At 47.5% G+C, this 14,617-nt stretch overlaps 1 protein-coding gene across 1 annotated transcript; it reads left to right on the forward strand.

The window, feature by feature from the left end:
• The first annotated feature begins 753 nt into the window (after positions 1–753).
• C29H1orf109 (chromosome 29 C1orf109 homolog) lies at positions 754–6,121 on the forward strand. Its single transcript, XM_051171402.1, has 4 exons — positions 754–1,225; positions 3,311–3,490; positions 5,186–5,304; positions 5,439–6,121. Exons 1-4 carry the CDS (start codon positions 867–869, stop codon positions 5,516–5,518), a joined length of 738 nt encoding a protein of 245 aa, XP_051027359.1. The 5' UTR covers positions 754–866; the 3' UTR covers positions 5,519–6,121.
• The last annotated feature ends 8,496 nt before the right edge of the window (positions 6,122–14,617 follow it).

Raw genomic sequence — 14,617 nt, forward strand, 5'->3', positions numbered from 1 at the left:
AGGGCTTGGTCGGCCTGCCTCTGCCTCAAGGAGTGAGCCGCCACTGCTCGCCTATCAATTGATTTTCTCTTTCTTTCTTTCTTTCTAAGATTTATTTATTGCATATACAGTATTCTGCCTGCTTGTGAGCCAGTTGGCCAGAAGAGGGCACCAGATCCCATTGAAGGTGGTTGTGAACCACCATGTCGTTGCTGGGAATTGAACTCAGGATCTTTGAAAGAACTGATAGTGTGACAACACTCTTAACCTCTGGGCCAGCTCACCAGCTTTTTTTTTTTTTTTTTTTTTTTTTTTTTTGAGATACAGGTTTTCTCTCTGTATCCTTGGCTGTCCTGGACTCACTTTGTAGACCAGGCTGGCCTTGAACTCACAGAGATCCACTGGGATTAAAGGTGTGTGCCACCATGCCCGTCTTTTTGATTTTCTTAATATTAGCCATGTATATGTAATATTTTGGTGGCTTTCAAGTAAAATCTCAAAAGGATTTCTAAAAAACCTTGTTATTCCCTTATCTCTCCTCTTGTTTGATAAGAGAAGTGAGAAGATGCCTTGGGTGGTATTATAATCTAATAAAGTGAAACTGGGAGCTCCTATGGCTATACAAGGGGCGGTTCGGGTTCTTTCTCTATACATGGCATTCTGGTGAGATTTTAGAAGATTGAAGGTTTTCAGCTGGGAAGGAAGAAAGGCCTTAAGCAGTTGGTAAGTGTACTGCTGGAATTCTCACTTCATTGTTGGCTAACGGTGTCAGTGTGCATCCAGGATAAGGAGCATCTGCTTTGTTTTTGTTTTCTCATGACTCTCCAAAGTCTCCCTACCTTTCTATATTGCCTTGAGACTATTTGAAGACCAAAACTGGCCTTCTCATGAGGTCAGAAATGACTCACCCTGGACCCAGGCCCTCCCCTTCTGGTACCCTGACTCTTGTTTTGTTTTTGTCTTCTCAGAAGATGGCTCATGACCAGCCTTTGCTGGCTGTGCAGGAGGCCCTGAAGAAGTGCTTCCCCGTGGTGGAGGGGCAGCAAGACTTGTGGCAGAACACCTTGCAGGACTGCTCACCTCTCCTCTCTTCTCTCAGCAACCTGGCTGAGCAGCTTCAGGCTGCACAGAGTCTGCAGTTTGAGGACGTGCCGGCCCTTCGTCCTTTTCCAGACTTACAGGAGCGGCTGAGGCGCAAGCAACTGGAAGCCGGCGACATTGTCCTGGACAAGCTAACTGAGAGGCTGTAAGAGGCTCCATGGCCCCTTTTCTTGGTGGAAACATGTTAAAGCTGTGTGACATGCCAGCCCCAGTCAGGGTGGGCAGACAAAAGCTTGCAGAAGCAAGCTGGTAGTGGGCATGCAAGGGACTAAGGTTGGATGTCTGAGTTTGAGGCCAGCCTGGGCTTCATTGTAAGACCATGTCTTAAAAACAAACAAACAAAGCCTATTAAAAAAACAGGCCAGGCCCGGTGTTTAATCTCAGCATTCAGGAGGCAAAGACAGGCAGATCTGTGAGTTCAAGGCCAGCCTGGTCTACATAGAGAGTTCCAGGACAACCAGGGCTACACAGAGAAATCCTGTCTCAAAACAAATGATTAAGTAAACAAACAAACAAACAAACAAAAATAACCCCAAACCAACTACATAAACAAAGAAATTGCAAAAGCAGAAAAGGAGAGGAGTGGAGAAAGCGTATAGCCCTCTTCTGCAGTTGTCTTTGCTGTACGTTAGGGTTAGTAAGTTCCAGAGCTAAGGGCTTCTGTACATTGCCATATACACGTCTGGCTTAACCCGGCACATACATTTGGAATCGAGAAAATAGAAAGTCCAACTGCTTGTCCTGATCCCATGGCGGGTGACTAGAGCTGGGCTTCTAAAGCACACCTACCACCCGAGCTGCTGCTCTTTACCAGCTCTTTGCTCTGTACACAAGTGATACCTGTGTAACTGAAATAGCCCACAACATAGTAACAAAACAGCTGTTAAACTGATAGTTTGCTATCTGGTTTTTGTTTGTTAGTTAGTTTGTTTGTTTGTTTCTTTTCTTTTCTTTCTTTTTCTTCTTTTTTTTTTTTTTTTTTTGTTTGTTTTTGTTTTTTTGAGACAGGGTCTTCTCTCTGTGTTAGCCTTGGCTGTCCTGGACTCCCTTTGTAGACCAGGCTGGCCTGGAACTCACAGCAATCCACCTGTCTCTGCTCCCAAGTGCTGGGATTAAAGGCCTGCACCACTAGGCCGACTTGTTAGTTTGTTTCTAATGCTGGACACATCGATTTATACTTGCAGATTTGGGGTTGTTTCCTGTTTTTACATTGTAAAAACAGCTGGATATTTTTAGAGCCTGAGTTGTGGGCTAGGTGATCCTTTGTCCTTTGGGAAGTTACAGTCTTTATTTTGGTGATGGCCCTCTTAGAGTCAGCCTTAGAATAATACCTAGGCATTGCAGAAAGTACTTTGTACACATCGTATTTATCTTTCTAGTGGCCTTTCATTCACTGATACACTAACTGTGTCTTTGTTGTATATGTAGTCCTGGTTTTGGGGAACACAGTGAGCAAAGGAACCTTTATGCGCAGGGGACATAACTTTCTCAGGCTGTCTGTGTTCCCTGTGTCCGCATTGCCATTGGAGAACTGCTCAACGCTGGGCGAGGGGCCATACTCCTGTAATCCCAGCACTCGGGAGGCAGAGGCAGGTGATCTCTATGAGTTCGAAGCCAGCCTGGTGTACAAAGTAAGTCGAGGACAGCCAAGGCTATACAGAAAAACACTGTCTTGAAAAGCGAAAAAACAAAACAAAACAAACAAACAAACAAAACTGGTCAAACAGGGCAGTCAAGATGGCTTCTTGTTTGTTTGTTTGTTTGCTTGGGTTTTTTTGAGGCAGGGTTTCTCTGTGTATCCTTAGCTGTCCTAGACTCTCTTTGAAGACCAGGCTGGCCTCGAACTCACACTGATCCTCCTGCCTCTGCCTCCCGAGTGGTGGGATTAAAGGCGTGCACCACCACACCCGGCTAAGATGGCTTATTGAGTAAAGGTGCTTGCCATGCAAGCCTGTTGACCCAGGTTCAATCCCCAGAATCCACGGAGAGGTGGACGGACAGAATAGACACCACAAAGTAGACCTCTGCCCTCTGCACGGGTGCTGTGGCACTTGTGTGCTCTTTCCCCCTACTAAATTCAAAAGAATTTGCAAAGTGGAACTGGGGTGTAGCTCAGTGGTAAACCACTTCCCTAGTATGTCTGTGGGTTTGAGTCCCCCCTAAAACAAAACCCCCAAATGCCAGGAGTGGTTTAAGAAGCCTTACTTCCTATCTCTTTTGTGGCACACAGAGCCGCCCTCCTCAAGGTTCGTGACACCATCAGCAGCCATGTGGAGCAGGTGTTTCACACCTACGAGCAGCATGCGGCTCTGCTTGACGTGGATGCTGTCCTGAGGCCCTCGGCCGCGAGCCCGTCTGTGGCTGACATGCTGGAGTGGCTGCAGGACATCGACAGACATTATCGAAGCTCATATCCTTCCCGTGCTTCCAGACCACCCAGAGCTGCTCAGCAGGCTGGAGGAGTTGCTGCATCTTTAGTGCTCGGACTTGGCTCCTCCCTGCATTTGTTTTTGTTTCTAATAGTCATTTCCTATAGTTCACCTGCTAGGCACCACTGTAAGTGCTCGGAGGCAGGCAGAAGAAAAGGGAAATATATAGTGTCAGCGGTGGCGAGTGCCAAGAATAAAGCGGAGAAGGGGAGGTGGGAAGGTGGGGCTGGGATTTTAATAGTGTGGTCAGGGAGGCACCTGAGGATTTGAAAGAGTGAAGGCATGAGTCATGTGGCTATTCGGAAGAAGAATGGTCCAGCAGAGGGGACATCTAGTGAAAAGGCCCCAGGTGGGAGTATGCCCTGGTATTCTTAGGAAACAGCCACGAGGCCAGTGTGTCGAGGGCGGGGCCATGAGGATAGTCACGGAGGGCCTTGATTTTTGAGAAGGATCTCGAAGGTTTTAGCTTTCCTCTGAAATGAGAATTCTGAGAAAATTTAAAGCAGAATTGTGTGCTCATGGCCTATGTAACAGTGCTGGCCTTGGGAAGAGCACTTGACATGGGGGAGCGAACCTGAGAGCAATGAATTTGCTGCACTTCTGGCCTTTTCTTCTTGATTCTTGCCCATTACTGTCATCTGCCCCTGGCTTGCTCCCTTTACTGCTGCTCCTAGCCTTGAGTCTCAGTTTCCTGTGGCTACTTCCAGCTGCCTCACTTAGTGAACTGCAAATTCAAGTTTAAGGCTGAAAATGGACCAGCAGTGTCCACTGTGTTAGTGATTTTCATGTTGTTGTAACCAAGTGTTCAACAAGAGGCAGCCTAAGGATGGACAGATCTGCTTCAGTTCATGGCATTAGGGGATATGGTCCATGGAAGGGAGGGCACGGGGACAGGGTCACGGTCACTGGTGGCATCACACCTGCAGTCAGGAAGCAGAGAGTGATAGATGCGGGCACCCTGTCCACTTTCTTTTTATTCATTCTGAGATCCCAGCACATGGAATGGTGCCATCCATATTCAAAGTGGGTCTTCCAGGCCGGGCGTGGTGGCGCACGCCTTTATTCCTTGCACTCGGGAGGCAGAGGCAGGTGGATCGCTGTGAGTTCAAGGCCAGCCTGGTCTACAAAGTGAGGCCAGGGCAGCCAAGGCCACACAGAGAAACGCTGTCCCGGAGGGGGCAGGGGAAGGTGGGTCTTCCCATTTAAACCTTTCTACAGACATCCTCACAGGCCCAACCAGCGTCGTATTTCCATGTTAATTCTAAATCCAGTCAAGTTGACAAAGGAGCTTGTCATCCAATCTGGAAGTGTATGGATGATCTTCCCGATTTCCCTTTGTTTTCTAATATAACAGTAATAATGGCAGAAGCCGACACTGATGCCACTAAGCATTGTCATAGGCTAGGCTGCTAAACGGTGCTGGTCAACTCTAAAACACACACACACACACACACACACACACACACACACACACACACACACACAGAGCCTTTGTTTTTAATCACATGGCTAAGATGGGCCACATTCAACAGTAATCCCATAAGATCACATGACCTAGTGACACCGCTATCTCGGTTTGTGTTCGTTCTTTCTTTCTTTCTTTCTTTCTTTCTTTCTTTCTTTCTTTCTTTCTTTCTTTCTTTCTTTCTCTTGAGCAGTCCTTAACTTCTGGGAAGGTACCTGAAGAGAAAGTACCTCCTCTCCTCCATCCACTGGGGAGACTTGGCCAGCATCCAATCACTGCCCAAGGCCTGGGACCAAATTTCAGAAGATGAGAGCCAAAGCCTTGTGCCAGGTACTGGTTTTTGTTCGTTTTCCATGCTGCCTTCCTTCCCCTGCCGCCTGCCTCCTGGAGGCATTAGAGACGCCCCTGCTGTGCTTTCTGGGCCTTGATTAACCTGATGTCTTGTACCCTGCCTCCTGTTCTAGATATCCTGGTGAGTGTCTCCTTTTTCCTGGAGGAGCCAGGAGGCTGTGCAGCATCTGGAGACCTGGAGCACCACAGTTGAGGGCCACCATTGCTGCCCTCGGCTATATCTAAGTGACGCCCTGAAATACCGATGCCTATGATAGAGGTCCCTAGGACTTCCCCATGCTAGGCCAAGGCCATGGGTTCATGGCCACTGCCCCGCGGCTCTGAGAAGTGGGTAGAGGCAGAGGGGATAGGAAAGGCAATGCTGATGAGCAGTGTCCATCTCCATCATTAGGCTTGATGTGGCAAGGAAGGAAAGGACAGAAGGTAGCGTTCTGTGGCTGCCTCTGCCCGTGTCATCTGAAGCACCTTGTCTGGTTGGCTCAGGTCCTGGTTCTGTGCATATTAATATCTAAGCCCATAATGGTTTAAAGAGATGAGTGGGACTAGGAGTCCAGAGTGGTAGCAGTGTGTATGTGTGTGGCACAGATGATGCCCTGGATTCAATCCCTTGCACACCAGAAAAAAACCAGAGGGACCGAAGGACAGGAAACTTAAATTTAAAATGTTTACCCTTCTTTCACAGTGGCTCAAGCCAATTTCCATTTCCAAGGCCAGCCACCAGGGGGAGACAGTGCAGCATGAGCTGTTCTGAATGCTTTGTCCTTGAGAGAGGTCCCCTGTTAAAAATAACTGAGGGTAGAGGGGAAGGATATCCCACCCAGGACTCGGGAGGCAAAAACAGGTGGATCTCGGTGATTTTGAGATCAACCTGGTCCGCATAGCTCCAGGCACGGAAAGCTTCATACAAAGATTGTCTCAAAAAAAGAAAAGAAAAGAAAATAGAGAACGGAAGAAGAAATTGAAGGCGCACAGCTTTAATCCCGGCACTCGCATTCAGGAGGCAGAGGCAGGCAGATCGCTGTGAGTTCAAGGCCAACCTGGTTTACAAAAATCGAATCCAGGACAGCCAGGACTGTTACACAGAGAAACCCTGTCTCAAAAACCATAGAAGAAGAGGAAGAGGAGAATGAGGAAACTGAAAATAGTGAGACTCCCCAGGTGACAGGGTTAAGACTCAGGTGACCTCTCATTGGCTACATTCTTCTGAGCTTGGAGTGACTGGCCAGGTAGGAGGATACCAGGTGTGATTGTTGGTTTCTATTGTCCCCTTGACACGTGGACAATCACAGTCTCAGTGAGGGATGTTCTGGATTTGGTTGCCTTGCAGGCTTGCTTACAAAGCTTTCTTAATTGAGATGAGGGTGGTACCATGTCATGGGCTGGTCCCTGGATCAGATAAGAAAGAACAGGCTGAGCACTAGGCGTGCACTGATCCATTGCTCCTGACAGGATGTGATGTGACCAGCTGCTCCAGTTCCTGTCACCTTGACTTTCCTGCAGTGATGGAATATAGCCTCAGACAAGAGCCTAATAAACCCTTTCTCCCTGAAGTCTCACTCCTCAGTGTGTTTTATCATAATGTTTTAGGGTTCTCTAAAGGAATAGAACTGATAGAATGAAGATAGATAATGATAGATGGATAGATAGATGGATGGATAGATGGCTAGATAGATGGATGGATAGATGGATGGCTAGATAGGTGGATGGATAGATAGATGGATGGATAGATGGATAGATAGATGGATAGATAGGTGAATGGATGGATGGATGGATAGATAGATGGATGGATAGATAGATAGATGGATGGATAAGGGTGTTGAGAGTGAGAGTAGGCAAGCCTAAAACAAAAGCTGCCATATGATTTTATGTGGGTTGTCACCAGAAGGTGTGGCCCAGATTTGGGACGGGTGTTCTCGCTTCAAGTGATCCAGGCTTAGGGTGGGTCTCCCAAGCCAGAATGATCCAATCAAGAACATCCCTCACAGGCATGCCCCATTGCTTGGGTTTCAGTTGGTTCCAGATGCCAAGCTGACAGCCAAGATTAGCATCACACAGAGTAACAGGAAAGAAACTGAGAAGCAGCCCAAAGTCGATGCTCAGAGCCTAGCCGAGCCTTCTCTGCAGTGGCCACTTGCCTTGGGGTCCCGGCGTCCATGTGCTTGTAGAAGTCAAGGCTGCCATGTACAGGACTTAATGCAGAGAACAGATGGCTTCAAACTCAGATCCAAGTGCGCCACCAGCACCCAGCCGAGGATGGATACTTTTAAAAAGAAAATGGCTTTGGTTTTCTTACTACATGTTTTTGTTTTAAATTAAAGGAAAACTAGAAAAAGTTTAAATACAGAAAAGCATAATGCAAAAACAACCCTAAATGTTTTGATCTGTATTTGTTCACTGTTCTTCACAAATTTAAAAACAAAAACAGTAAAAAGAGTGGTACAAACTGGTTTTTTGGTTTTTTGAGACAAGTTCTTTTTGCTGTGTAGTCCTGGTTCTCCTGGACCCACTTTATAGAGCAGGGTGGCCTTGAACTCAGGATCTTCCTGCCTCTGCCTCCCAAGCGCTGAGATTAAAGGCGTGTACCACCAGGCCCAGTGCCAATTTCTATTCTTTTTAACTTGGTGGATAGTGGGGCATCTGTAAATAAGTCAATAAAACTACAGACTAAATGACATTTTGTAAGTGTATTACTATCGTTTGCTTTCTGTGAATGTTTGTGTATGTGTATACGCATGCATGTTTGTATATGTGGGGTGTGTGTACATGTATGTGTGTGTGGAGACCAGAAGACCACTTTAGGTGTCATTCATAGGAATGGCATCCTTCCCCTTTGAGACAGGGTCTCTCATTGGCTTTGAGCTTACCATTTAAACTATGTTGGCTGGGAAGTGAGCCAGGGACTCCTCTCCCCATCTCCCCAGCACAGGAACTGCAAGCTTGCCACATCACCTAATCATCTGCCTCAGCCTCTCAAAATGCCAGGGTTGCAGCTGTGCACCACAATGCCCACCATTAGGATTGAGTCTTATGCTGCGCCCTGGGCAGAGAGATGGGAGAAAGCCACTGGAAGTATTATAGTTCAGGCAGGTTTTTGTTTTAATGTATGTGGTGCGTTGCTTGCTGGTCTGTACACCATGTGTGTGCCTGGTACCAACTGAGGCCAGAATAGAGCATCAGATCTCTTGAAACTGGAATTACAGATTGTCAGCCAGCATGTAGATGCTGGGAAGTGAATGTGGGGTTTTTTTTGTTTGTTTGTTTTGTTTTGTTTTGTTTTTTAAATAAGAGCAGCTGATGCTTTCAACCATTGACCTATCTCTGCAGTCCCAGGCCAGATAGTTTTGAAGTAGTGTTTCTAAAACTTAAATGTGGATGTAAATGACCAGGACCTTGTTAAAATTTAGGCTCTCGCTGAAGGGCTCTGCCCAGCCCAGGTACAGGGAGCATGACTCCAGCAGACCCTGCCCTTCTCCCCACTCCCTCTGCCTTGCTAAAAGCCACGAGAGGACATTCCTTAAGCTGGCCCCCACAGCCTGTTCCCATACTTGGCCACTTCCTCCTCCTGAGGCTGAGTACCAAGGTCCAGCTATCAAAGTATTGAAGTCCAGTAATCAAAAGCCCCCTTTGGTTCACCTGATTAACATGTCCATTAAAATTAAACACCTCATCCTAACACGGGTTTTCCCCATTGACCTTTATAAGCTGCCATTGGCCTATGGTCCACGTATGTCTCCTCTTGTGGCAGTCTTTTGTCCTCTGGGACAAATAATCCTTCCCGCTCTCCCTTGTTCCCTTCCCCTTCTCCCTCATCCTCTGTCTCCAGTCTTTGTCTCTGATTCCCTGAACTCTGTCCCTCTGGGGCAAATCAACCTCCTTTGTGCGGAGACCTTGGTCTTGGGGGTTCTGAGCAGATATTGGTTTCTTCCATTCATCTTGAAGGGCCCAGTGGTCTGTTTCTGATGAGGTCTCGGGTAATGTTGATGCTGGTGGTCTAGGGATTATAGAGAATCTGATTCAGATGATATTAAGTAACAGATGGGCTATAGTTGAGGTCAGAAGCACTGTAGGAGAAAAGAGGCACTGACTTCTGTGGGGATTACTTCATGGTGTCAGTGACATCTGAGTTAACCTTGGAGGGAATTTGGCTTGGGGCTGGACAAGGGAGAGAGGGGAACGGAGCAGCCCATGCCTGAGGGGACAGTCTAGAAAAAAGCAGCCTTGGCTTGAGGGAGGAGTTGGCTGCAAATTTGTTGTGTGCCAGGCACCATGCTTGTTGCATGTACTCCAGAGCCTGGCACGTTAATGAGATTCAGAACACCAGCTGTGTAGAGTTCACACGATAGGATGACAAGGCCGCATCTGTGAGAGCAGCTCGGGCCAGGCTGTAGAATCTTGAGTTTTGCTTAAGAGTTTGTATTTGAGCCAGGCGATGGTGGTGCACACCTTTAATCCCAGCACTCAGGAGGCAGAGGCAGGTGGATCTTTGTGAGTTCGAGGCCAGCCTGGTCTACAAAGCTAGCTCCAGGACAGCCAAGACTATACAGAGAACCCCTGTCTCAAAAATCCAAAAACAAAACAAAAAGCCCAAAAAACTAAAACAAAACCCAAAGGAGAGAGGGAGGGAGGGAAAGAGAGAGACAGAGAGAGAGAGAGAGAGAGAGAGAGAGAGAGAGAGAGAGAGAGGAGATAGCTTTTAGTAAAGTGGCTCCTGACAAATAAGCACAGGGCCCTGCATGTCCTCAGCACTCACTAAAGCCAGGTACAGTGAGATGCACTTATAATCTCAGTTCTGGGGAGCAAGACAGACTCTTAGGGGGCTTTCTGGACAGTAAGTAAGCTTCAAGTTCATTGAGAGATCCTGTCTCCAAAGAAAAGGGAGTGTAGAACAGTAGAAGTAAACATTTAACATCTACTGGCCTCCATGTGCATTTTGATACACACACACACACACACACACACACACACACACACACACACACACACACGCATGAGTGCATGCACACACACATGCAAGTTTGTATTTTGTGTTATAGATAGGAACTGTAGTATGTGTGTGTGTGTGTGTGTGTGTGTGTGTGTGTGTGTGTGTGTGTATGTGTGTGTAGTTGTGTGCTATATAACATTTCGGTCACTGAAGGGTCCCATTCTATCTAGGAACCATAACACAGTGTTGCTAGGACTCCCTAGGCATCTTTGCTGCAATACACCCTGCAGTTTGTTCTACCCAGCAGAATCACTAAGATGTGTCTCTCGGAATGTGCCTACATCATTAAGTAGCAGTTGCAAATAGTTCATGTCTCCATAATAAAACCAAGTCCTTCGCCTTGAAGCATATTTAATATGTTTAGTGATAGCTTATTAAAGTAGAGTTGTTTTCATTTTCCTCACTCTTAGCTTTTCTGTTTAAAATGCTATCCTTAAAAAAAAAAAAAAAAAAAAAGGCTATCCTTTCTGTTTTGCAAAGAATGCATCTTCAGTGCCTGAGGAGGGGGTTGCATCCCCTGGAGCTAGGGTTACGGGTGGTTATAAGCCAGCTGGGAACTGAACTTGGGTCTTCTGCTAAAGTACCAAGTGCTTGGAGCCTTCTCTCTAGCCCCTAAAGTGCCATCCTTTTCATTACTGTTTTAGAGTCAAAATCTAAAATAAATGTGATTTACTTGTTGAATAAGTGTACGCATCACCTGAAGTGTAAAATGTATGCAGGTCTTCCCCATCTGCCCAGTTCCCTTCACTGCGGACAGCCAGTGCTAAGCACTTCTGGTGTCTCTGGTGTGGTGGGTATTCTGAGGTGGTCCCTAGCGAACCCACCTCCACTATCCATGCCCCTGTACACTCCTTGATGTGTGCTGCTTTGTAGTTTAGCGTCTAATGAGTAGAACAGTGAAAGCCACTTCCGGGAATAGGTTACAAAGAACACTGTTACACCAGGCATGGTGGCAATCGCCTTTAATTCCAGCACTCTGGGAGGCAGAAGCAGGCGGATCACTGGGAGTTCGAGGCCAGCCTGGTCAACAAAGCAAGCCTAGGACAGCCAAGGCTACATAGAGAAACCTTGTCTCAAGAAACAAAAATAAATAAATAAGTAAATATTTTCAAAACAGCTACAGAGTCTGGGAGATGGCTCAGCTACCCACATAAGAGTTAGGCATGGTGGCACACATCAGTTCAGCAGACTGGTAAGCTCCAGGGTCAAAGCACGACCCTGTCTGAAACAACACAGTACAGAACTACAGAGGAAGACACTGAAGTAGACCCTGGCCTCCTCAGGTACTTGCATAGGCACACATCCTAACATTCATGCATACAGCATAGAATGCTGTTCCACAGTTTGGTACTGTGTTGCTGTAGTTTATTGAACTTACTGATGGACATTCAGGCCGTTCCAAAAGTCAGCTCTCTCAACTTCCGTATTTGTTCATTAAGCTATTTGTTCTCCCATACTTTGTGTGCCAAGTAATTGGGACTTAAAGCTATGGCCCATGCTAAGCAAGTACTCTGCCACTGAGCTACATCCCCAGTCCAGAATTTTCCATTTAGCTAATCATATGCTTTACAACAACAATAACAACAATCTGTTAATAGTTTATACAATGGAGCCGGGCATGGTGGCTCATGCCTGTAATCCCAGCACTCGGTAAGCAGAGGCAGGTGGATTGCTGTGAGTTTGAGGTCAGCTTGATCTACAAAGCGAGCCTAGGACAACCAACGCTACACAGAAAAACCCTTTCTCAAAAAAAAAAAAAAAAAAAAAAAAAAAAGGGGGGGGGGAAGAAAAAGAAATAGTTTAAACAATGTAGGGAAAGTTACCATGTGGAGTCCCAGGTTCGCTGCTGGCTGATGGAGTGAGTTCTTTTCCGTATCCTTCAGTTGGTCCCTCTCCCCTGCCACCATGAGCCATAGTCTGTTCCAGTCAAACGAGAAAAGTTGGCTTTCCTATCTCTACTTCATCCACATTCAAAGGTTGGCCTGACGAGTCTTTTGGGTTGGAGAGATGGTGGCTCTGAGAGCAAAGTGCCCCCTGTACAAGCCTGAGGACCTGGGTTCTCACGCCCAGCTGGGTAGGCACAGCCATAGCTCCAGCACTGGAAGGTGGAAACAGGACATCACTGGAGCCATGCTGGCCAGACAGTCTAGAGCCCATCACTGAACTCCAGATTCAGTAAGAGACTCTGTCTCAAGTCTTCAAGTGGAGTGGGTGGGTGGGTGGTGCATGCCTTTAATCTTCAATCCCAGCACTCCAGAGGCAGGAGGAGCCCAAGGCCAGGCTGGTTTACATAGCAAGTTTCAGGGCTATATAAAGAGACCCTGTCTCAAACAAGCAAACAAAACCAAAAATCTTAAGAGTGGAGAGTGACCTCTGGCCTTTACACGTGTGTACATGTACCCATCTGCACATACACATTTACCTCCTAATACCCCCTAACATTCATGGCTCAGTGGTAAGGAGCTTCCTAGCATATAGGAGAGTCATCTCTAACACTGGAAAACAAGGAAAACCATTCTGCTCTCAGACAAAGTCAGTGTTGTGCCAAGCCCGGACTCTCAGGAGAAGGAGCTCTGCCTGCCCCCAGGGGAATCCAGGCTTAATGATGACCACTGTGTCTGACATTCATCAGGAGGAAGGAAGCCAGGTACTTTCCCAGCCAGCCTAAGAACTGGGTCCCTTAGAGGTCCTTTTCCCTGTGAGGAGGGGGGTTGCCACACATTCATAGGAGCAGCTTTGTGTAGGAAGGTAACAAAGTGTACTGCACAGCCTGTCACCTAGCCCTGTGGTCACTTTCCAGCACAACCTCTAACTAGCTAGCTGTGTGGTCTCATCCAGTATTCCCTGCCCCCATCTCAGGGGGCACACACCCCACCCCCACCCCTAAGCCTCAGTTGGGTCATTTGCATAATGGAGAAGATGCTATGTCCTTGTGAGGTCATAAGGTTCATGTAAGAAAAGCATATGTGCCAGATTCGGGGACTGTTGTCAACACGCAAGGGATCAGGGCACCCTTGAGAGTCATCTGTCACCCACTCATTGAAAAGTTCCACTAAGTTCTTTGTTTCTGTTTTGTGAGACAAGGTCTCTCTGTGTAGCCCTGGCTGTCCTGGACTCGCTTTGTAGACCAGGCTGACCTTGAACTCACAGAGATTCTCTTGCCTCTGTCACCTGAGTGCTGGGATTAAAGGTGTACTCCACTAGGCCCAGTTTGCTGTGCTCTTTAGCATTACCCAGTCATTTGCTTTTGAGACAAGGCCTCCCCTCTATAGCCCAGCTAAGTTTCAGGTTCTTCGCAATCCCCCTGCTGGGATTTATGGGTGGCACCACCATGCCTGGCTTAGTTTACACTTTTAAATATCTTTCAGGCTACTGAAAGCATTGATGCACATATGCTTTTCTGCTTTGCCTAGGTGAAGAAGCTGAACCTTAGAGACAGTGAATTTCCTGAGGCCTTGCTGATGGCCAAGGACGCTGCAGCATTTACACAGGATCTTGGCACTGGTGAAAGGGTCTTTCCTACGGGCCACTGTCCCTTTGCTGTCACGGAAAGGGAGAATATACCTAATGCCTATTCTCTGAGTGTCCTGCCCTGTGCAGAGCCAACAGAACGAGCCGGGCAGCAGCACATGGAGTGCCCTGGCCCCTTCCAGGGCAGCTCAGACCTTGCCAGCTGCCCTCCCTTCTGATCCCAAAGCCAAGAGCATTGGAGTGGGTCCCAAGGCTGTCTGCCAGAACCTCAGACTTTGCCCTTTATGCCAGGGTCTGGGAGGAGAGTGCCAGTTCTTCTTAAAGAATGGCAGGGGGTGACCCTGCCAGGCACTCAGCCTCCTCACCGCCATTCCTGGAAGGCTCCTACTGAGTTTCCACAAAGTGAAGAGGAAAGTAGTTTTCCTGAGCCTGGGGCTGATGGAATGAACTACAGCCCCCAAACCAGAGGCCTGGATCCACATGGTGGGGAGAGGCTTGCTCTGTGTGTCCCCTGACAAGTACCACTCATTCTGTTGCAAAGCCATCATGTCTCCTCTGTCTGAGACAGGGTCTCAGCTCCTGGCTGGCCTGGAACTCAGTATGTAGACCAGGCTGGTCTCGAACTCACAGAGATCTGCCTCCACTTTGCCTCTTGAGGGCTGGAATTAAAAGCATGTGCTACCATGCCCACAGCCTTTTCTCTCTATAATCAATCCATTGGAAAAGCATCATTGTAGACAGGGATGGGAGAGAACAGAGTACAGCCAAGGATGGACCATCATCTTTCTAACATCCACACTGTACTTCCAGCCCCCAGCTGGTCTTCAGTTCCAACAG

Source organism: Acomys russatus, chromosome 29 (genome assembly GCF_903995435.1).
Source record: "Acomys russatus chromosome 29, mAcoRus1.1, whole genome shotgun sequence".
NCBI classification, from domain to species: domain Eukaryota; kingdom Metazoa; phylum Chordata; class Mammalia; order Rodentia; family Muridae; genus Acomys; species Acomys russatus.